A 24,747-nucleotide genomic window follows, 5' to 3' on the forward strand; every position below is an offset into this window, starting at 1 on the left:
GGAGTTGGTAAACTTTTTCTAAAAGTGCCAGAGAGTAAAGATTTTAAGCTTATGGGGCAACTACTCAATTCTGTTGTTATAATGCAAAAGCAGCCATAGACAATATGTAAATGAATGAGCATAACTGTGCTCTAATAAAACTTTATTTACAATAACAGATGGCCAGCCCATTGGCCATAGTTTGTTAAGCCAACATTAGACACTTAAAACTTCTGGCCTCTTCATATGCCAGCATCATTATAATTATCTTGAGAATCTGTAATTTGCCCACATGGTACCATAAAATAACTTCAATATATTTTATCAATTAAAACTGAGGTACATACATAAATTTATAAATATTTACAATAAGTATTAAAAAATTCTCATTATATATTGGTCAACTAGAAAATTTAACTGACTAGAACATTCACTGATAATTATAGTTAACTTAGCTACTACCTAATTATAAAAACAGATAACTTAAAAATAATCAATATAAAAAGACTAACAGTCAAATATATAATCAAATACACAGAAGACTAAGTATCTTATGAAAAATCTATACAATGGACAGTAATGGTGGGGACTGTGGTGATTTTACTCTTGAGTATCTATGTTTTCTGTGACATATATCTATAATAAGGAAGTCTCTTTAAAGCAGATGATGAAAAGACACAATTTTATGATTGTTAGAATTTTTCATTTAATCTGTAACTAAAAATATTTAGACTTAAAATTAAGTTTAAGAAAAACCCAACCATTCTGTCCTATGTTCTTTTTTTAAAAGAATATTTATATCAATTAAATAAATTAAAATTTTCATTTACCTGTCGGTTCCTTTCATCCATTATGCGTGTGATTTGTATTTTCTTCCGCCCCATTTTCAGTCACCTTTCCTTATTTCCTTATATTCCAAATATTTAATTCAAAAGCTAATTTTCTTCAATACCCTAATGCATCGTATACAGCTTCTATTATTTCAGCTTCTAGTCCAAGGGGTACAGCTGAAATTTTCTACAAGATCTAAAAGAAAACACAAATTAGAAGATTTAGAATCTGTGAGTTTACAAATCATGTAAGTGTTATACAAATTTCAAATTTGCTTTTATACTGCACATAGCATTATTAGTTGAAATTTCTGGTTATACAAAATTAGTAAGTTGAAGTCGTTAACTTTACCCCTAAAATACCTCTTGAATCTCTTTGTGTCTCTAATTCTGGATAAACTAATGCAATAATAATGTTTGAGGTTTTCTCAATGTATATAATAATAGCAGCAAGAGCCAAGCCTTACTGAAATTCTTCTATGTACTAGGCATTTTCCTAAGTATGGACATGTCTTAACTCATTCAATCCTAACAGCAATCTGTAATTATTACCTCCATTTTATAAATAGAGACACTGAGACACAGAAAAATTAAGCAATACGCCCGAGGTCACATAGTAAGGGGCACAGCTTGGGGTTATAAACTCAGGGAGTCTGGTTCCAGCACTTCTGTTCTTAACAACACAGAATATCCTTAAAAACTTCTGATGACCTCCATACCAAACAATGAACTAATCTGGATAGCCCCAATCTGTCTTTTCAAATTCTTGCAAATTGCCCTAGCCTCCAGCCAAATTACTATTTGTCAATTCACAAAGCCACTATATACTTTCATAAACACATGCATTTAAATGAAACGTTCCTTTGGCCATTTAATGAACACCTCCTTATCAGTCAAGGTTCAGTTTGCACGTCACTTTCCAGATGAAGTGAAAATCTATTTCCCTTGGTAGAATAAACCACAGCAACTTTGTGTGTGTGTATAAATTCCAAGTCTGCTTTCCTTTAAGACTGTGAATCCTTCAAGACTTAAAAAATCTTTCAGGCGTTTTTTATTTCACTTATGCTGTGTAGCAGGATGACTGGAAATGATATAGTTTGTCATGTTCTGAATGATGGCTGTGTCATTTTAAAAACCTAGTGCTTTCAGACTTACATAATAAAAATATGAGGAGATGGGGGAATGAATGCTATAATACAACAGTCATAATAATATATTCCCATGGGAATTTTATGCAAGCATTTTTAATACTGTACATGTGTATCTATAAAACTTCAATTGTACTGTGCATATCCAGTGTGTGATTAAATCTGGCTTTTGCTCAATCAAAAGCTATGAGCCTTTCATTACTTCTCATTTCCAGCACTAACATAAGCACAGCATTTCTTATTTATCTTCCCTCATTATTTTATTTCTTCATTCATACAAATATTAGTTGATCATCTATTAACTGACTGATAACCTATTGTTCACCTACTTCTAATCAATGTACTTCCAAACACTGAACTATGCACAGAGGATAACGTGGCCAGAAAAAAAAAAAAAAGGAAATGATTCCTAATCTAGCAGAGTCTAGTAGAAGAAAAAGACATTAATCAAAGCATAATGCAAATGAGTTTGCATAATTCGAAACTAGAAAGTTCATTTATCTGAATTAAATTTATGGTTCAGGAAAGGCTTCCCTGAGGATGTGTCTCATACTCAAATCTGAGTATGAGAACAGCATGTGCAAAAGCCCCATGACAAAAGGGAACAGGAAACATTAGAGGAACTGAAAGATGGCTAGTCACTGGTGGGACCCAAACAAACAGGCAGCTGTGTTGTAGAATATTTCTTTTAAAAGATCACATTGTATCCAATTCCCAATATAAAAACTTGTACTGTAGTAGGCAGGAGAAATATTAATACATTTTACTGCAGAGCTAGTATTGCTAAGGCATGCAAGATATTTTAATGGCTGTAAGATGGATACATTGTACTACCTTATATCACCTAAAAAATTCTGAATTCTATAACATATTTGGGCATTTTTTTGCTTTTGACAATGGTGGAGTAGTTTGCTTCAAACCAACCTTCCTTTGAGAACAACTAGAAAAGAAAAACACAAGATAATCAGTTTTATATCACTAGAGAACTTTCAAAACTAGAGAATCTGCAGGGCGGAGATCTGGAAGAAATAGGTGATACCAGTCTCTGGACTCATCTGTCTGTAGATTCCAAAACCATTGCCTGAGAGACTGAGAAAGTTAATAGAGTTTTCAAGAGACCTGGGGGTGGACATATAAAACTTAGATTTAGGGCCTGCCAAGGAGGAATAGCCCTAGTAAACACATCAGGCATATGGACAGACTCCAAAGAACTATACTCTAGGCATAAAGGTAAACTAGAAACAGATGAGCCCACACAGGAAGAAAAGCACAGCTTTAAATCATCTCAATCCCTAATTAGATTAAGGCAATCTGGGCTAACTACTCTTATCAGCCTAGCTGTACACCAGTAGCAAAAGTAATTCTCAGCAGAAAGATAGCATCATCTAGAAATTCATATTTTTTTCACGTTTCATATAAATGTCTAGAAATCAAAATATAACCAGTCAAAACCCAAATGAAACCAAGATTTTTAAAATGGCAATAGAAACAAATTCACAGTAGATCCAGATAATGGTGTTATCAGAAAAAAGTTTAAAATAAGTTAAATATTCAAGGAATTAAAAAGTAAAACTAAGAATTTTCATAAACAATAAGTGGAAAACATGAATCAAAACATACAATTTTGAAAAAGAAGTGATGCATGGTTTTAGTAATACTTTAGACACAGCTGAAGAAAGAATCAACCCAGAAGACAGGAAAGAAGAAAACACCTAGACTGGAACACAAAAAGAGAATGAGAAACATAGACAACACTGAGAAATTACAGCACATGGAAAACGGATACAAAATACATGTAACTGGAGTCTCAGAGGGGAGGAGAAAACATACAGGCAAGAAAAAAATATCTGAAGACATAATAGCTAAAAACTTTCAAAACTGACCAATGAGACATCAAGCCACAGATGCAAGAAGCTCTATCAATCCTCAAGCAAAATAAATACAAAGAAAACCACACTTAGGCACATCAAAGGGGAGAGGGGGAGAAGGAAAGAAAGAGGGGAGGGAGAACAGAGGGACAGGGGCAAGAGTGGGGGAGAGAGAAGGAGGTCCCCCATCCCCATAGATTTTTTTTGAGACAGAGACTCGCTCTGTCACCCAGGCTGGAGTGCAGTGGCGTGATCTTGGCTCACTGCAACGTCTGCTTTCCAGGTTCAGGCGATTCTCCTGTCTCAGTCTCCCAAGTTGCTGGGACTACAGGCACCCATCACCATGCCCGGCTAATTTTTTGTATTTTTAGTAGAGACAGGGTTTCTTGGAGTTAGCCAGTGTGGGATATGATGAGGTTTCTCTTCAAATAACACGTTCAGTCTTTTATTCTTTAATTCATAGTACCTCCTCGAAGCCTTTTCCCCTTTTTCTCCTTTTTGCCTTTGTGAGATGCCCAGGCATGCCACAGTAGCAGGCATTATCAGTACCAGCTCACATTCCTTTCCTGATTTGGAAAGAGGACTAACTTTCAAGGTCATTACAGACACCCCTTCCCCTTTCCCCTCCACTTTCTTTTACGTGCCCATCTTATCTAAAAAAAATCAAATGTTTAGCCAACCGGGATTAGTTCAAATTGTACAACCCCACCCCAGCCAACGGGGAAAGGGTACAGGGGCATGTCTTGCATCAGGAATAAAGGCTCTCGTGCCCCTTTATTCAGGTGTGCTCTCATGGCGACTGGCCAAGGAAGCCCCCCTCTGCGGAGAAGTAAAATTGCTTTGCTAAGAATCCTTTGGTAGAGTGTTCAATTTCCTTAGGATTTTGAGTGTTATTCCTAAAACCAGATAGTCTCAATCTCCTGACCTCATGATCCACCCGCCTCAGCATCCCAAAGTGCTGGGATTACAGGCGTGAGCCACCGCGTCCGGCCAGACAGAGAGATCTTACAAGCAGTCAGAAAAAATTTAAAAGATTAACTTCAAGAGGCAACAATAAGAGTTATAGCTGGTTGACTTTTCCCAAATAATAAAAGCCAGAAGACAATGAAATGATGTCTTCAAAGTGCTGGTGGGGAAAAGACAAACTAAAATTTTGTATCTGACAGGAAAAAAAAAAAATCCTTCTGAAATGAAGGCAAAATAGAGAGGCAACTTTAAGGCAAACAAACAGTTTGTTGTCAGGAAATACTGAAGAGACTTTTTCAAGTAGAAAGAAAAAAGAACCCTAAATACGGCTTGGATATGCACAAAAAATGAAGTGCAATGAACAGGGGTGAACAGGGTTAAGTGAATAACTCCAAAGGAATACTGACTAAAAAATAATACTTTGTGGGACTTCAAATGTTACAATACATAACATTAATAGTACATAACAGGGGAGGATAGCAAAATGAAATAAAAGTGTCCTAAAATCCTTTCATTGATTAGGAATTGGAAAAAACACTCATTTACTTTAGACCTCAATAAGTCAAGGATGCATGTGGTAATCTCTTGGGTAACCATGGCAAGAACAGTAAAAGTACAAATAGTTAAGAGGAGGAAAAAAAATGGATTAATAAATAACCCAAAAGAAGGCAAGAAAGGAAAGACAAATAGAAAGCAAACAGGGAGATGACAGATTAAATCCAAATATGTAAGTAATGACATTAAATATGATTAAACTAAACCTCCAATTTTTCAAAGAAGATAATAGAAGTGGATTAAAAAAACAAACCCCAATTATATGATGATTACAGAGGACACATCTTAAATATGAGGATACGGAAAAAAAGTAAAAGCATAGTGAAAGACACACCATGTAAAACACAAACCAAAAGAAAGTTGTGTGGCTATCATAGTAAACTTGAATGCAGGAGGTAGACACTAGATACATATACATGGATTGCATGGATAGATACAGGATACTTCAAAACAATAAAAGTTGAATTCACCAGGAAGACATATCAATTCTAAATTTGAGTGTACCTAACAACACTTACAGTTAGGAATCTGCTCCTGAAAATCAGATATTCTGCATGAAAACCATAACCAGAAATTTATTTCCCATTATTTCAAGTAGCGAAAAATTATAATATGTTACACATCAACCATAATCCCCAATCATTTCTCTTTTAAAATTCAACACACAAAAAAATGCCCATTTATAGTAAATTACCATGGCTAAGGGATGTAAAATGCTTACTACATGACTTCATATGCAGTTACTTTCTCACAGCTTTTTTCCCTTCTCCACAATTTAACACTTCCTCAACTTTTTTGTGCATTCTACAAATCTAAGCAAAAATAAGGGCTAAATACGAAAGGCGATTAGAAAAGTGTTCAGGACAAACACACACGGAAGACAACGACTCAGAGGCTTGTAATATTATAATGTCTTGCTTATTGCCAGCAACATCAGAGATGCACATTCCGTTTACATGCTTCAAAATGCCTGAACATGATTCTAATATTCTACAAATTATACTTGGAATATAATCTGTGACTTTTCCCATACACCAGTTTGTTAGACTACTGAGTTTTGCAATGTAAAAATACACTTTTCCTAAATAAACTTCAGCTAAGAAACAGGGTATGCCTATATATAAAGCCAGCACCAAAAAAACTAAGTCAAGTCTACAATTATAGCAAGTCAATTTTTTTTTTTTTTTTTGAGATAGAGTCTCGCTCTGTCGCCCAGGCTGGAGTACAGTGGCGTGATATCGGCTCACTGCAACCTCTACCTCCTAGGTTCAAGTGATTCTCCTGCCACAGCCTCCCGAGTAGCTGGGACCACAGAGACCCACCATCAAGTTCAGCTACTTTTTGTATTTTTTTTTTTTTCAATAATCAAATCAATATCTATTTAGAAAATTTCACAATATTCTAACTCAAGTTATGTGAACTATATTATATACTTTCACATTATTTATCTACTCTACCCTCAAGTTTCAGTTCTCTCCTTTGCAAATGACAATAACAATACCAAAAAAAAAAAAAAAAGAAAAGAAAAAAAGAAAAACTAAATGAGGTAATGAATGTAAAGTGATAAGGATGATGACAGGCATAAAGTAAGCTTTTTGTTATTTTTATTTGCTTTTTCTCTAACCTGAAAATATGTTCAAGGTAAAAAACAATCTTTGGCTCTAAATCTCCTTTGTTCTACCAATTCTTTTTGCATGTAAGTGTCTCAGACTCTTCAATTGTCTTCACTTTGTCATTTATTTTTATTTATTTATTTTTTATTTTTTTATTTTTTATTATTATTATACTTTAAGTTCTAGGGAATTTTTGTATTTTTAGTAGAGGCAGGGTTTCACCATGTTGGCCAGGCTGGTCTCCAACTCCCACTTTTTCACTGGCCCTAACCCACTTCATGTTCCTTACTATCCTCCTTAACCAGTTTAATTTTCACAACCTCACCTCCTTTTGGCTCCAAACCCTTGCCGCCATTTTGTTGCAAAACCTGACCCCTGAAGACCAGCTTCCATGTAGCTAAATATGGTTAGATGAAAAAAATTAGCATGCTAATCAAGCCAATTAATCTCACTTTAAGTTCATGAAGGTCATGAACCTTAAACCTCAAATATTCCCTTCATACTACAATCTTCCATTTCCAGAAACTTTCCATTTCCCAATTCCTTGTTGATTATTTTACGCCATATTCTCTCTGCTTACATCTCCAACATTCATCAGACATCTTCACTCTCAGTTAGATGACTTTGTTTGTCTTGATCCTGAGAGAAATTTAAAATGTACAAAATAATAAGCAAACCTATATCTGCAGAATTTCAAAAATTTCAATTTTATAAAGATGTTAATTCTTCCCAAATTAATGTACAGACTAAATGCAAACCCTATCAACATATCAGCAGGCTCTCTCTTATTGTATATGGAAACTGATAAGCTGATTCTAAAATTCATTTGGAAATACAGAGGTGAAAGAATAGCCAAGACAATCTTGAATGATAAAGCTAAAAGACACACATACCATATAAAGCCATAAAAATTAAGATGCTGTGATTTTCCCCCAAAGAAAAACTCAAAGCTAGCAGAAAGCAGGAAATAATACATTTGAGAGCAGAGATAAATGAAATAGAGAACACAAAAACAACAGAAAAAAAAATCAACAAAGCCAAAAGTTGACTCTTCAAAATGATTAACAAAATTGACAAACCTTTAGCTAGACTGACTAGGAAGAAAAAGAGAAGACTCAAATTACTAAAAAATCAGAAATGAAAGTGGGGGCGTTACAACTTACTCTATAGAAATAAATGAGACTGTAAGAGGGTACTATAAACAGCTATATACCAACAACTAGGATAACCTAGATAAAATGGACAAATTCCTAGAAACACAAAACGTTTCTAGAACTACCAAGACTGAATTGCAAAGAAATAGAAAAAGAGTTGAATAGAGCAATAACTAGTAAGGAGATTGAATTGGTAATTAAAAATCTCCCGACAAAGAAAAGCTCTAGACCCAATGGCTTCATTGATGAATTCTACCAAACAATTAAAGAACTAACACGAATCCTCCTCAAACTCTTCCAAAAAATTGAAGAGGGAGGAACATTTTCTAAATCATTCTATGAGGTCAACGTTGCCCTAATACCAAAACCAAAGATACAACAAGAAAACTATAGACCAATATACCCTATGAATAGACAAAAAACCCTCAATAAAATACTAGCAAACTGAATTCTACCGAATACTAAAAGGATTATAATGGTGATCAAGTAGGATTTCTTCCTGCAATGCAAGGATGTTTCAATATACTAAAATCAATGTGACACACCAACCACATAAGAGAATAAAGGGGGAAAAAACCATGATCATCTGAATTAGTACTGAAAAAGGATTTGACAAAATACAACACTCTTTTATGACAAGAACACTCAACCAAACTAGGGAAAGAAGGAAACTACTTCATCATAATAAATACTATATATAAAAATTCCACAGCTAACATCATATTCAATGATCAAAGACTGAAAGCCTTTCCTCTAAGATCAGGGATGAGATATGGAAGACCACTTTCACCACTTCTATTCAACACTGTAATGGAAGTTCCAGTTAGAGCAATTAGACAAGAAAAAGAAATAAAGGCATCCAAATTAGAAAAAAAGAAGTATAAATATCTCTGTTTTAAGATGACATGATCTCTTTTGTCCCCTAGAATCCTTTCATGAGCAAGCATGATCTTACATGTAGAAAACTCTAAAGAGTCCACAAAAGAAATGGTATAACTAATAAATTTAGTAAAGTAGCAAAATACAAAATCAACACACAAACCAGCTGCAGTTCTATATATTAACAATGAACAATATGAAATAAGAAAATTCAATTTACAATGGAATCAAAGAGAATACAGATGCTACTTGACTTATGATGGGGTTAAATCCCTATAAACCCACCGTAAACTGAAAATATCTTAAGTCAAAAATGCATTTAATACACCTAACCTACCAAACATCACAGTTTAGCCTATCCTATCTTAAACGTGCTCAGAACACTTACATTAGTCTAGTTGAGCAAAACCATCTAATACAAAGCTATTTTATAATAAAGCTTTGACTACCTCATGTAATTAATTCAATACTGTAATGAAGTATGGTTTCTGCTGAATGCATATTGTTTTCACAACACTGTAAAGTCGAAAAATTGTAAATCAAACCACTCTAAGTCGGGTATCATCTGAACTTAGAAAATGAAACAAGGAGGTGAAGGTGAAAAGTTTGCATGCTAAAAACTAAAAAACACTTGACAAAAGAATAAAGACATAAACAAATGGAAAGATGTCTTATATTCATAGATTGCAAGATCATGTTATTAAGATATCAATACTGCCCAAAGGGATCTACAAACTCAATGCAATCTCTCTTAAATCCCAATGATATTTTTGCAGAAACAGAAAAGGTCACCCTAAAACTCATAAGAAATCTCAAGGGACTCCAAAGAGCCAAAATAATCTTAAAAAAGAACAAAGTTGAAGGACTCACACTTCCTGATTTCAAAATTTACTACAATGCTACAGTAATCAAAACAGTGTTGTCCTGGCATAAAGACAAACAAAAAGACCAGTGGAATAGAATAGAGAACTGAGAAATAAGCCCTCACATATGGTCAAATGATTTTCAAAAAGGATGCTGAGACCATTCAATGGGGGACAGTCTTTTCAACAAATGGTGCTGGTAAAATGGGGTAACTACCTGGAAAAGAATAAAGTTGGATGTTTATCTAACACCACATACAAAAACGAAATCAAAATCGATCAAAGATTTAAACCCAACTGCTAAAACTATAAACTCTTAGAAAGAAAACATACAGCAAAAGTTTCAAGATGTTGGATTTGGCAATAATTTCTCAGTCACAACACCAAAAGCACAATAAACAACAACAACAAAATAAACAAACTAGATTTTATCAAAATTAAAACTTCTATGCATCAAAGGGCACTATCAACAGAGTAAAACAGCAACCCCAAATGAAAGATAATAATTGCAGATCATGGCCGGGCGCGATGGCTCATGCCTGTAATCCCAGCACTTTGGAAGGCTGAGGTGGGTGGATCACCTGAGGTCAGGAGTTCAAGGCCAGCCTAACCAACATAGTGAAACTCCATCTCTATTATATACAAAAAATTAGCCGGGTTGGTGGCGCATGCCTGTAATCCCAGCTACTTGGGAGGCTGAGGCAGTAATCCCAGCTACTTGGGAGGCCTGAACCCAGGAAGCAGAGGTTGCAGTGAGCCAAGATCGCACCATTGCACTCCAGCCTGGGCAACAAGAGCAAAACTGTCTCAATTAAAAAAAAAAAAAAATGCAGACCATATATTTGATACAAGATTAATAACCAGAATATATTTTAAAACTCAAAAGCAACAAAAACATAACCCAATTTAAAAATGGGCAAAGGACTTGAATAGACATTTCACCGAAGACAAACCAATGTTCAATAAGCATATGAAAAGATGCTCAACATCACTAATCATTAGGAAATGCAAGTCAAAACCACAATGAGATGCCATTTCACATCCATTTGAATAGCTATTGAGAAACAGAACAGCAAGCACTAGCATGGGTGTGGAAAACTGGAACACTTGTGCACTGTTCTTGGGAAAGTAAAATAGTACAGCTGCTATGGAAAACAGTATGGCGTTTGCTCAGAAAAATAAATATAGAATTTCTATCTGATCCAAGAATTCCACTTTTAGATATATAATCAAAAAAACTTAAAGCAGAACTCAGATATCTGTACACCAGTGTTCATAGAAACATTATTCACAATAGTCAAAAGGTGGAAGCAACCTGAATGTCCATCTGTGGGAGAATAAACAAAATGTGGTACATACATACAATGGAGTATTAATCAGCATTAAAAAAGAAGGAAATCCTGTCACATGCTACAACAGAGATGAACCCTGAAGACATTAGGAAAGGGAAATAAACCAATCACGAAAGGACCAATCTGCTAATGAGTCCATTGGTATGAAGTACCTAAAGCAGTCAAATTCACAGAGACATAAAGTAGAACGGTAGTCAGTTGCTGGGGTTTTATGGAGGGTCAAGAGTAGGGTGTCACTGTGTAATGAGTACAGAGTTTCAGTTTGAGAAGATGAAAACATCCTAAAGAAGGATGGTGGTGATGGTGGTACAGCAATGTGTATTTATTTAATGCCACTAACCTATATACTTTAAAAGGGTTAAAGTGGTAAATTCTATGTTAAGTATGTTTTACAAATTTCAAACAATTTCAAAGAATTTACATACAATTTCAAAATATTCAAATACTGAAAAAAATGCATATTATCTTCCAAATAATTCCAGGAATCAGATTTTATTAATTCAAGCTAACCACTAACTTTTTAAATCATGCATGTAGTGATTTTTCCATATGGTAAAGCTAAAGGAGTTTTACTCAAAATGGCAACATTTAAAACCTACCTTTAGAAAACACAGATGGGCATTTCTCACATAAACTAATATTATCTTTTCCTAGGAGGGAAAAAAAGAATCTCTCTAATTAAACCACAAGTCCTATATCTGTTATTCAGGCAACAGGCATGCAGGAAAAAATTACTTTAAACTGAATACTCGGGTAACTGAAAAAAAATCTGTCATGTTTTTAAAAAATCAGGAACCAGATTTTTAAAAACATTCCCAATATGGGCTCTACTGTCTTAATTTAAAAGGTATCATAGAATCTAGCACTCATATTCAGACCAATTTAGTACTAATACTGATCACAAATGTTCATAGTCTTTTAAACTCAATTTTGTTTACTGTTTTAAAGAACCTTGTTGCTTAAGTAAATAAATATTTTAAGAGCATGGACTTTAAACAGGGGGTAAACTTTACTTTTTAAACTGAGTCCTTATTAACGCCAATCATTGAGTTCATCAGAACACCCCATTTTGATGACTCTGGCCAATCTACTACACATTAAAAATTTTTTAAACTAGTAAATGATTTTTTGAATAAAATGATTATGTACAATCAACAACTGAACTCTTTTAAGAAATAAACAGGCATCTCTATCAAAAGAAAATCTTTAAGGATCCATTACTTTTTTAAGAGTGGAACTTAAGAATTTAATTTTGGACATACTAAACTTGAGATGGTCATGGACAAGTGAAAATGTCAAATAGGAAACTAGACATAAAACTCATACATCAGGGCTAAAAATAAGCATTGGGAGTCTTGGGCATATAGACAACATTAAAGGGACAAAATGTAAAATGAAAACAGCAAACTCAGCCCCAAGGAACAGAAACACTTACTACTGTTGCAAATGAAGGGCCCCCAAATCAACCTGCAGATGTAAAGTTTTTAAACAACTTGGGCAACATTTAAAAACTTAGTATTTCAAAAAGAAATGAATTTCAGCTTCCCCTGAAAAATCCATTCTACTTTCAAGAATTTAGTCTAAGAAAAAAAATTATGAAAATTAAGAAAAAATTTTATAAAAATCAAGAAAAAAATATACAAATAAGGATGTTCACCCCAACACAGTCAAAAGAGTGAATACATGGCAGGGGAATAATATAAAAGCCTACAAAGATGGCCTGTCCAATCAGTGCTGTAGTCATTAAAAAGGCTAAACACTGTACAATAAATGTTCACAACGTATTGTTGTGGGTAGAAAAAATGTAATTCTAGTTTTGTTTTTAAATATTCTGTAGATAGATGTTGGTGAGGTTGGCCGGGTGCAGTCACTCACGCCTGTAATCCCAGAGCTTTGGAAGGCCGAGAAGGGCAGATTACCTGAGGTCCAGAGTTCAAGACCAGCCTGGCCAACATGGTGAAACCCCGTTTCTACTAAAAATAGAAACATCTGCCAGCCGTGGTGGCAGGCACCTGCAATCCCAGCTACTCGGGAGGCTGAGTCATGAGAATCACTTGAACCTGGAGGCGGAGGTTGCAATGAACCGAGATCACAACACTGCACTTCAGCCTGGGGGATTGAGCAAGACTCTGTCTCCAAAACAAAACAATACAGAAAAAGGGGAATATTTACACATTGTTTGTGAGAATATAAATTAGTTTAGCCACTGTGGAGAGCAGTTTGGAGATTTCTCAAAGAACTTAAGACAGAACTACCATTTGACCCAGCAATTCTATTACTGGGTATATACCCAAAGGAAGATGAACTAATCTACCAAAAAGACACATGTACGTTTTATCGTAATACTATTCACGAGAGCAAAGACATAAAATCAACCTAGATGTCCATCAACAGTGGAATGGGTAAAGAAAATGTGATGCATATACACCATGGAACACTACACAGTCATAAAAAGAACAAAATCATGTCCTTTGCAGTAACATGGATGCAGCTGGAAGTCATCATCCTAAGCGAATTAACACAGGAACAGAAAACCAAATACCACATGTTCTCACTTATAAGTGAGAGCTAAACATTGAGTGTATATAGACACAAAGTTGAGAACAAACACTGGAGACTACTAGAGGGAGGAGCGCAAGAGGAGGGTAAAGATTAAACAACTATCACCTACTGTGCTTCCTATTTGGGTGACATGAATATTCACACACAAAACCCCAGTGACACACAATTTACTGATGTAACAAACACACACATGTACCCCTGAACCAAAAATAAAAGTCAAAGAAACAAATTCTGTAGATATTGTGTTCACAGATAAAAGACTAGCAGCATATACTCAAGTTATTTAAAGTAATAACTTAAAGGCAATTTAAAAAATTATTTTCATTTTTCCTAAAATATACACCATTGTTGTGGTAAGAAAAAAAGTTACTACAAAACAAGAACTAATGGATGCTTTGAAAATTAAGAAGAAAAAAATCCTGAATGCCAGAAAACAATCAAGGATGAACTTTAGACATTACTGAAATGTTGCTTCTACTTTACTATCTTGTGCAATTTCCAGTTACTCTTTCTTCACAACCCGACTGAGAAGGTTTATTGCAAGCCAAGTGAGAAAACCTGGATCCCAGCCCCAAACCTGTCACTAAACTAGTTGTATAACCTTTAGTACCTGACAATTTCTAAGTAAAAGTGACTTTTTATAACAGGAAAATCAAATTATATGCATTATATGTACCACATGAGGTCAGAATAAAATACCATACATTTGTAAATATTTTGAGGAAAGGGATCCGAAAGACAGTATTACTACAATACTAACACGTACATTTTCAATCATGGTATAGAACACATTAACATTTATGATCTGAAAACAAAATGAGTAATCAGTTGGCTGAATGGAGAAATAAAGGTTTTCTAGGGCTCTGCTCCACAGTAACAACAGCAATGCACTTTACACATAACTTTTTAAATTCTTACAACCTCTTTATAAGACAGGCATTATTATTATTCCCATTTTAAATCTGAAAAATAACTGAAGCCTAGGCAGTAAATATCACCCCGCCAAGGTTGCAGATGCTAAGTACTGAAGCCAAGACAACTCAAGTCTGTGTTACTCCAGAAGAGCACTCCAACCACTGTATTCTGCTGCCTTTATGAGGGAGTGAGAAGCTAAAGTCCTGCATCAGTTTTCAGAGCAGCTAGTCTCAGGCGCAATGCACCAGCCTTGCCCAGGAACCATAGATTCAGGCCTTTCCCAGGGTAAGTAGTCTGGTTGCCACTTGCCCAGCCCTACCACAGAAATCCTCATCTCACTGCTGCCAAAGAAGCACTGACTACAAACCCCAGCGACATAAAGAAACCCACCACTGCTCTCACAGCCTGGTTCTTTTCCTCCTTCCCCCTTCCATCCTCAACAGCCATGCCAGAGGTGTTATAATCTTTCAAGCTCCAAGTGCTGCCACCTCCTGTTTGCTCACACTTTGGAATGTAGTTCCAGTATACCTATCCTTTCACAATTTAAATTTCACACATGCCTTAAAATATAAAGCTTGTCTTTAGCCAGTATACACATATTTGCAACCATTTAGAAAAACTTATTTTACTTAACTTACAAGTGCTAACTTTGTATTTTAAAAACAATTTCAAACTTACTGAAAAGTTATAAGAACAGTATAGAGAACGCCTGCCTATTACCCTAGATTCACCAATTTTTCACATTTTTTCATTAACTTTCATTCTCTCTCTTCTCACTCTCATGGGTATGTTTATGTGTATATGCACTACACATCGATATAAAAATATATAAATAAATGTATTATTCTGAACTGCTTGTGGGTAAGTTGCATATATCACGCTCTTTTACACCTCAATATTTAAAGTGTAAATTTCCTGAGAAGAATATTCTCTAATATAAAGATAACCACAGCACAGTCATCAAATTCAATAAATATAACATTGCTGCAATACTTTAAAGTGCAGGCCATAATTGCAATTTTGTCACTTATCCCAATAACATTCTTTAGGGCATTTTTTACCCTTTTCAGTAACAGGATCAACTCAGGATCATATATTACATTTAGTTGTCAATCACTTTAGTCTCCTGTAATCTAGGGCAGTTTCTTGGCCTTTCTCTTTCGTGACACTGACATTTTCAAGAATATAAGCACAAAATATCCCTCAGTTTAGGACTGTTCCAGCCAAAATACTACACAAGTGATTCTCGATCCTTCTTAGGGTAACATATCCAGAGGATTTGGTACCCATCTATCTTTCACTGATACTTATTTTGATCACTTGATTAAGGTGTCATCAGCTTTCTCTGCTATATAAAACCTCTTTTCCTCTTGCAAATAATCAGCAATCTGTGAGAAGACATGTTAAAACCATAAAAAGATCTTACTCTGCATCAAGCTGTCCCCTTGGATTTAGAACTGTTGGATGATTTTTGCCTGAACCAATCAATACGATGACAATTACAAAATAATTTTTCAATTCTACTACTCCTTCCACATTGATTAACTGTAAAGACAAGTCCTTTCCTCTCTTCCATTTTATTTAAATATTTATCTATTTATTATACATATAAATGTAAGTATTCCTCTTTTATTTAATGGCTATATACTATTGCTCTCCTTACCTATTTTGATATTCAAATGATCCCTGATTTGGCCAGTGAGACTTCCCTCAAGCTGGGTCCTGTGGTTTTTTTTTTAAAAAAAAGCATTTCCTTACTTTCTGGTCCAACAAGATGTTCCAGACTGATCTGGTACCTTCCTGAGTCATCCCTAGAATCAGCCATTTATCCAAGTGTTTCTGGTTCCCTTCACTGGGAAATATTTAGAAATCAAGATCTGGGTGGTGCCACTGTGGCTTGGCCATTTCTGCGAAATATATAAATATACTATGAATACATCTTCATATTGATACCTCCAATTCTCACAAGATTCTTTTCTCTGCCTTTCCATTTCTATATTCCAGAACTTCCCTTCTCCCATCATTAAGAACCCTAGCTTGTACCAACATCAGTGCATTTGTTCATTTCCTTAATCCAGAGTTTCTTTGGTTATTTTATTTTATTTATTGTATTTATTTATTTATTTATTTATTTTTTTTTTTTGGAGACAGGTTCTCACTCTGTTCCCTAGGCTGGAGTGCAGTGGAGCAATCTTGGCTCACTGCAACCTCCACCTCCTGGGTTCAAGCAATTCTCCGCCTCAGCCTCCCGAGTTGCTGGGACCACAGTCGCATGCTACCACGCCCAGCAAATTTTTTTTATTTTTAGTAGAGTTGAGGTTTCACCATGTTGGCCAGGCTGGTCTCAAACTCCTGAGCTCAAGTGATCCACCCGCCTCAACCTCCCACAGTGCTTAGATTACAGGCGTGAGCCACATGTCCGGCCTGGAGTTTCTTAAAGGTGGCACTATTGACATTTTGGACCAGATATAATTCTTGATTTGGCGGGGAGGTGTTGGGAAGTCCTGTGTATTGTGCAATGTTTAGTAACATAACCTCACCACTATCCACTAGATGCCAGTAGCACCTCCCTCGAAGTCATGACCAATCCAGAATATCTCCAGACATTGCCAAATGTCCCCAAGGGGTGAAAACTGCCCCGATTGAGAAGCACTGCCTACAACACGTATACAATTGTTTCAGAATTGTCTCATTTATACCATTACAAAAACAAAAAAAAAAATCACTAAAAAAGAGCTCCAGATTTGTTTGCAGTTTTTTCCCCATAGACTAAGGGGATATAGTAAAAATCCATGTTCAAAATTTAGATGGATCAGTTCGTTTCCTCCCTTTGCCCCCCATTAAGACTGTTACTCACTGACAATACAGTTGGGTTAGTATCTGTTTGCATTTAGTTTTAGGATGTTTCTCCCTCGTCCTTTTCTAAAAAAATTTTTTAAATACGTAGAACGTTAACATGCGTCTCCAAGTCCAAACTATATTAAAATGTATAATCAAAGAATGGACACTTTCCCATACTTCCCCTTTGTAGGTAACCAATTTCAGTGCTTACTGATTTATCCTTACTGTGTTTCTTTTCTACAAATGTAAGAAGATACATGTGTGCTTTCTTATTTATCCATTTTACTTACACACGAGTAACACACTATACTTATGTTTCTGCAACTCTGCTTTTTTTCATTATCAGTTCACACTGACTTCATTTTTTTCTACTGAATTTCACTGTGAAGTCTAATATGTATTAATATGTTTTGTTAATACTATGAAAGCAGCCTTAAAATCTAAAGCTTGATATGGCTTTCTTTTATAAACTGAACAAAAAACTCAATTGTAAAAGGTTAAAAGAAGAGCAGGGATTCTAATCCAAATTATTCATATTTCATAGGCAAAAGAAACTGAGATTAAGAACTAACGGTCTCAAAGTCACAAAGTTCAGTCCAAAATATACACATCACAAATATTAAGTATTGAACAAAATGCTAAACACTCAAGAAACAAATTTTTAAAAAATCTTTCTACCTTCAAGAGAGCCACATGAATAAATGTCAATATAGTGCCACATTCAGTGACAAAAAGGTACGTAATTTACTAATATAATAAAGGAGGGAGCAAGTAAGACTTTTGTTTGATTATTATTATTTGATTTCAAGTTTGTTAATGTTTCTTGGGATAGAGGGTACATGGTATGAAAGAACGGGACATCAAATTTGCATAAAACCACAAGGAGTTAGACTAAACACAGGGCATTTGTAAGAAAATGAAAAACAAACAAACAAGCAAACAAAAAAAACTACCGTACAGGTAGGTAGAGGTCAGATTCCAAGAGAGACAGAGTTTATTTTAAATGTGATGAGAAGCCATCATTAGTTGTATTCTGGCTTTGCTACTATGTGATCTTGGAAATGTCATTTGACTTCTCTATGTCTAACTGTAAAATAAGGAAGATAATAATAACATACATGTTATGTGGCTATTCTGAAGAATAAACACATTGATGTGTGTAAAACTAAGTGCCAAGCACATTTAAAGTACTCTACAAACAGTACCCAGTATTTCAGTTCTAACATTCCATGGTTCTAATACCTATAAAGCACTTCTAAAAATGAAATATGTAATATCATTTGAAGATTATAATCTCTGCTAAGCAAAGATTAATATGCTTTACAACTCAAGGGACATCACAGTAAGTGCAATGGATTTACTGACAGGATGCTTTGTTGTCTGTGGGGCTTCTGACTACAGAGAGAAACACTGATTTTCTGTGCTTTTTAAAAGTTCGTTTCATTAAATGTTTACATGTTATTTACAAATAAACACTGTTAGGTATCTAGGTAACAATTTATATTCCTTTGGGTTCAACTATGAGAATAAAAGATGAAACAGAAAATACACTAGAATCATTAGAAACAATTCAGAGCAAAGAAGCCTATGACCACTGCTTCTTCTCCCCAGAGGCATAAACACAATTTATGTCAACCACACACTGCTTAGAGACTATGCTAATAGTCATGGGCAATTTAACAAAAAAATTTAGAATGAAAGAGTAGAAGAAAATGAAAATAACCAAGAAAAGATGAAAGAGGGACTGTAGTTAACCAACCCTGGAATCACCCTACTGTACTTCTCATTATATGAGATGACAAAATCTTTCCTGTTTTGATTAGCCTCTCTGTTACTTGCAGCAGAAAGCATCCTGATACATACATGCTGAAAATTTAAGAGCTGATTATAATCTGTTTCCAAAAGGACAAAGAGATTACAGATCATTCAAAAATGTTTTAGTAGGTCATTTTCATATCAAGTCATAAATATTCTTTCTCTGAACTGTCATTTCATCTTATAATTTCTATTCGAGCCATAAAAACTGTACTAATAACATATCTAAAGTTCTGAGACCAAAATCATCTAAATCAAAATGCCAAATGATACTGAAGGCTAGAAACAGAAAGCAAAGTTACCTTACAAGTAAATACAGACCATACCAAAAAAAAAAAAAAAAAAAAACCCACACATATGGCCTTAAAAATGAAACTTCTCATACAGTTCTGAAGTTGACTGTTTCTGATATCCTATAGGTAACTCAATATGGCAGTCTTTCTAAGAAAAAATGATGTGTGAGTTAAGTCCTCAAAAACTGCTGAACAGCAGCAGTGCTGGGTGACAGAAGATAGCATTCAAAGAAGAGCAAGCAATTCTTATAAGATACATAGATCACAATCACATGAAAAAAGACAAATTAATAAATGACTGGAACAAAGACAAGGCAGGAGACAGTGGAGGAGTAACGTGTTGATTTGGCTTCCTAAAATCAAAAGCACCTTATGAGACTGCTTCAAAATTCTCTCACATCCAGCCAACCAATCAAAACCCAATTATCTGTTTCAGACAGGTTCTGCTAGCATCAGGAGATAGGCTTTTTCTTACTGTAATAAGAAGCCCCATGGCCACAGCTCTCAGTGGTGTACCCATCGACCGAAAGAAAACCAAGTATAACATTACAGGTATTCAGTACCCAAAAGATGTCCCTTGTCATCAACTGTCAGTAAAAAGGTGGAAGGCACATGATAGGTGATATATATATTTTAGTACATACCTAAGATTAGATCTCTCTGTAAAGGGCTTACTGAAAACCGAGTATTCCAAAAGCCAGATCCCAAAGGAGCTACACTGTTAATACTATGCTTAATTGCCTCTCACTACTTTTTAGCAGGCGGCAGAAAGTACTGGTAAGGTAAGTCTGAACTCTGATGCTAAAAGAAGTCAATATTTAAGATGCATTATACTATGTCACTTCATTGACTTCATTTCTGTTTGTCTTCTCAAAACTAAGGAAGAAACAGAAGAAATTTAAAGGATGGAGTGAATACAGTAAGATTAAGATGCAGTCCTATACAAATGCTAACAATTAACTGACAAAAAAAAAACTAGTCAAGATATCAATATTGTAATTTTGTCTAATTTATTCACAGATATTATAAAATGGATACACATTTCCTTGAAAATATTTTCTCATTTTATCTTTTCTAACATTAATAAAGAAGTCTTTACTTTGTATACATGTAAAATACGTATTATTCATTTTTAAGTATTTCAATTTTCTCAGCTGTTTGTTCTCTAAGTTCAATCTATAAGTTTAAACATTGAGATCTAATTCTTTTTTTTTAAGAACGAGACTGACTGTGGTTTGACATATGAGAACCACTAAATCTAATTGTGTTCCCCAGCGAAATTTTCTTATTTTTAAGTCAACACAGTTTTTATTTTTAAGTAGTGTAACATAAAAGAGTCCATTTTGAATCCAAGTTCCACTAAATAGCTATTAGTGATCTTGACCAAGCCACTTACTTGCTCAGCCACAGTTTGTTCATTTTTAAAATGAGGCAAAAACCATACTTCACAGGCCATGTGAATGTTGATGTAAATAAGAAACTATATCAAATTATCTATGGTACAATGTGCAGTATACACAGGTCTTCCATAGAAGTTCAATACTAAATGGTTTCTCAGTCATTCTGTTTTGTTTGGCTGGTTGGTTCAAATTTCACAGAAGTGGCATATGGTAGTGGTTAACAGGACAGGTTCTGCAGCATGCCCGCCTAGATTCAAACCTCAGCTCCACCACTTACTACATGTGTTGCCTTGAGGAAGTTACTCAATTTCTCTAAGTTTCAGATGCCAAATCTTTAAAATACTGGACTAATGATAATGCTCATAAGCTTGTAAAGATTAAGAGATAACACACATAAAGTATTTGGCCTAGTAATCTGCACATGTGCTCAATAATGTTGGTCATTATTATTACCATTACCTAATATTAAAAACTGTAAAATAATGCAATAACCATTACTTAATAAAGTGATAATCACAGTTAATATTAAAAACTGTAAATTAACAAGTACAAAAACACTCACAACACATGCACTCAAGTTGCTGTGAAGTCTCCATAAAAGACAAATACCAGAAATTCAGCTTATCAGCCTACTGCAAAGGCCTCAGCCAGAGCTACATCACTAGCCTAACTGGCTATGTCCAACCACATTCTCAGCTACCCAACTTAGATATCCCACAGGTATCTCAAAACCTGACATTTTCTTAAACCAAACACACCAAGCCAATTCCTCTTCTATACCAGCCACTGTTCACCTTTAGCCTAAGCATTGCAACAACCCCCTAACTGGTCTCAGCAGGCACTTTTATTTCCCTCCAATGCAACTTCCTCATTTCATTACAACAAACTTTTAACATGCCAATATAATCGTGTCACTTATCACTGTTCTTAAAAGCTCAAGCCTTTAACATGGCCTAGAAGGCCCTGCCTTATCCTGTCACTCCTCTACTCAAGGAACTCCTCATTCCATGCCACGCTTCCTCTTGCCCAGCAAGATTCTTGACACAGGCTGTTACGTACTTAGAAAGCTCTTAACTCCTTTGTTTCAGGGCCTTCACACATACTACCACCTTGCTTTCTCTCAGTAGGTCTTATCCCAAGCCCTTCTCCTCACTGACAGTCCTATCTATCCTTTGTGTCTCAGTATTACCATTATTTCCTCAATGAAATGTTCCCTAACATCCAAACTATGTTAGGATTTTTAATACACTTTCCTAACAAACTGTACTTCTCTCTTACGGCATTTACCTCAACTGTAATTACTTTCTTATACAATTAAATGTTCAATTTCTTTTCCCCCAACCAAACTGTAACCAAGGGAGAAGATTAAGTCTGTTGTATTTACTCCTATAACCTCAGCTGCTACCATAGTTGCTTAACGAATGAAAGCAAAAGTCAAAGTATGAGATTTCACAAGCTCAGGCTGTTGGACATTCTCTAAGAACCAATTTTTTGGAGTTATAAGTTATTCTTGGGCTTGGCGCGGTGACTCATGCTTGTAATCCTAGCACTTTGGGAGAGTAAGCTGAGAGATCACTTGAGCTCAGAAGTTCAAGACCAGCCTGGGCAACATAGTGAGACCTCATCTCTAAAAAAAAAAAGAAGTTATTCTTCACTGAACTGCAGAAGGGAAGGTAACTTAATATTTATTAAATATCTTCTACATTTATCAGTAGCTGTGTTAGACCTTAATATATATTATTTCATGTAACAGTAAGAATAACCCTGTGAGGTAGATGGCATCTGTTCCACCTCCTGAATGAAGCAACTACGAGTCAAAACAATTAGTACTCACCCTAAGTCACACAAGGAGGCAGAGTTGAAATTTTGGTGCTAATATCATGTCTTTTTCCATAACAGTACATTATCACCACCGGGAACTATTTAAATAGTGGTCAAAAATGTCACTGATGTGATAAAACCTTCAAGGAGCCATCTAACTCCAATTTCATGAGTTTATGGTACTTTTCAGTAGCAGAATATTAAAACAATTTCTACTAAGTTGTGTATGGCTGCACAAGGGAAACTAGAGCATGTGGAAGGACCATTACATTGCAATAGTTACCTTTAAAAGGCAGTTTATCTGATGCTACAATAGGCTGTCAAAATACAAATGCCTTGAGCAGTTATCAGCTAACTTAAGAGTTCTGACCTCCTCAAAGGTCTCCATTTCCCAATCCCTCCTGCTCTGCATATCAACACCGATAACCTTTCCCTGCCTTCCACTGATACACTGTAGTTTCAAGCATTTGCAAAGGAACTTGAGCTTCTTACTTCCCTCTACTACTCCTGCTTCAAGGTACCTTTAAAAAATGGTACCTTGAAAGAAATGACTCCTCTCAATCTCAATTATTAAAGACTTAGAGGAATCACAATTGCTAGATTACCCACAGGGATGACCCTAGGAGGGGTGGCTGGGGGGACTGTTAAAGTGTGTATAGTTTAGACTGAGGTTCTCTCAGTTCCTACTGCCGTTTACTATTGTTGCATAAAACAATAACTAGATAGTTCAATAAATGGATCAATAAAACTCACTGATTTAATGCAGTGGTTCTCAACTTAAAAGGATACCGGATTCAAATGAGGAACTAAAACATATACTCTGCATGCACAAACTTGCCCTAGACCCACAATAAAACTATCAAATCATAATTGAGACTAATATCCAAGCAAGAGTACTTTTTAAAAGCTCCACAGATTATGATGATGTACATCTTTAGTTCACAGCCTCTGTTTTATTCTATTACAATATTAAACTCCTTATTCAAACACTGATTGGCTATGTACACGAGTGAAGTAGCAAAATCATACAAATGAATCAATTCCTGACTGTATTATATCTACCCACTGCAATTTATACACACATTTATGTCCTTCATTTCCATAGAAAAGTATCTCTCCCGTTTCCTTGAATTACATGGTTTTCTTGGACTTTTCCTTTTTTTCTCTCACTTGCTAAAGAAGAATACAAGAAGAATTTTATATTCTTCACATTTCTGAAGGAAAAATAGTTTCAACACACCAAAGTAGGGAGAACATACATTCTGGTTTACCTGAGACAGGTAAATCCCAGTTTATGTCTATTATGCAGGTATAATTATTAAGTAAGACCCTTTACTGTCTAAAGTATCCAGGTTAGATAGCAGTAGTTTATTAGAAGCATACCACTGTTTTCTTTTTCTTATTTTTTAGAGACAGAATTTCCACTCAGTTACCCAGATTGGAACGCAATCGTAGCTCAACCTCCCAGGTTCAAGGAACCCTCTCATCTCAGCTCCTCTCCCCTGCCCCTGACTCTAATTTTTAAAAAAATTTTTTGAAGAAACGGGGTCTCACTGTGTTATTCAGGGTGGTGTCTTCAATTCTATATGATTTTTAAGTTGAATTTAAATATGGTATTTGAATGGTATTCATATACCATGAAACTTACCTTTTTAAAGTGTATAATTCAGTGTTGTTTGTTTTTGGAGAAGACTCTCGCTCTGTCGCCTAGGCTGGAGTGCAGCAGCACGATCTCGGCTCACTGCAAGCTCCGCCTCCCAGAGTCACGCCATTCTCCTGCCTCAGCCTCCCGAGTAGCTGGGACTACAGGCGCGCACCACCACGCCCGGCTAATTTTTTTTGTATTCTTTAGTAGAGACAGGGTTTCACCCTGTTAGCCAGGATGGTCTGATC

The 24,747-nt window shown here is 35.3% G+C and overlaps 1 protein-coding gene across 9 annotated transcripts in view; it reads right to left on the reverse strand.

The window, feature by feature from the left end:
• The window catches only part of MEF2A (myocyte enhancer factor 2A), a 161,436-nt gene that overhangs the window by 89,961 nt on the left and 46,728 nt on the right, over nucleotides 1–24,747 (reverse strand). For 8 of the 9 annotated variants that reach the window (XM_009210979.4, XM_009210980.4, XM_009210973.4 and 5 more), the window contains exon 3: nucleotides 810–1,005. In XM_009210979.4, the coding sequence (XP_009209243.1) occupies nucleotides 810–863 (54 nt within the window). In that variant the 5' untranslated portion in view covers nucleotides 864–1,005. Of the gene's footprint in view, nucleotides 1–809; nucleotides 1,006–7,539; nucleotides 7,580–24,747 lie in introns of those variants that run through there. The other variant, XM_031668304.1, reaches the window with a different exon arrangement.

This window comes from Papio anubis, chromosome 7 (genome assembly GCF_008728515.1).
Source record: "Papio anubis isolate 15944 chromosome 7, Panubis1.0, whole genome shotgun sequence".
NCBI lineage: Eukaryota > Metazoa > Chordata > Mammalia > Primates > Cercopithecidae > Papio > Papio anubis.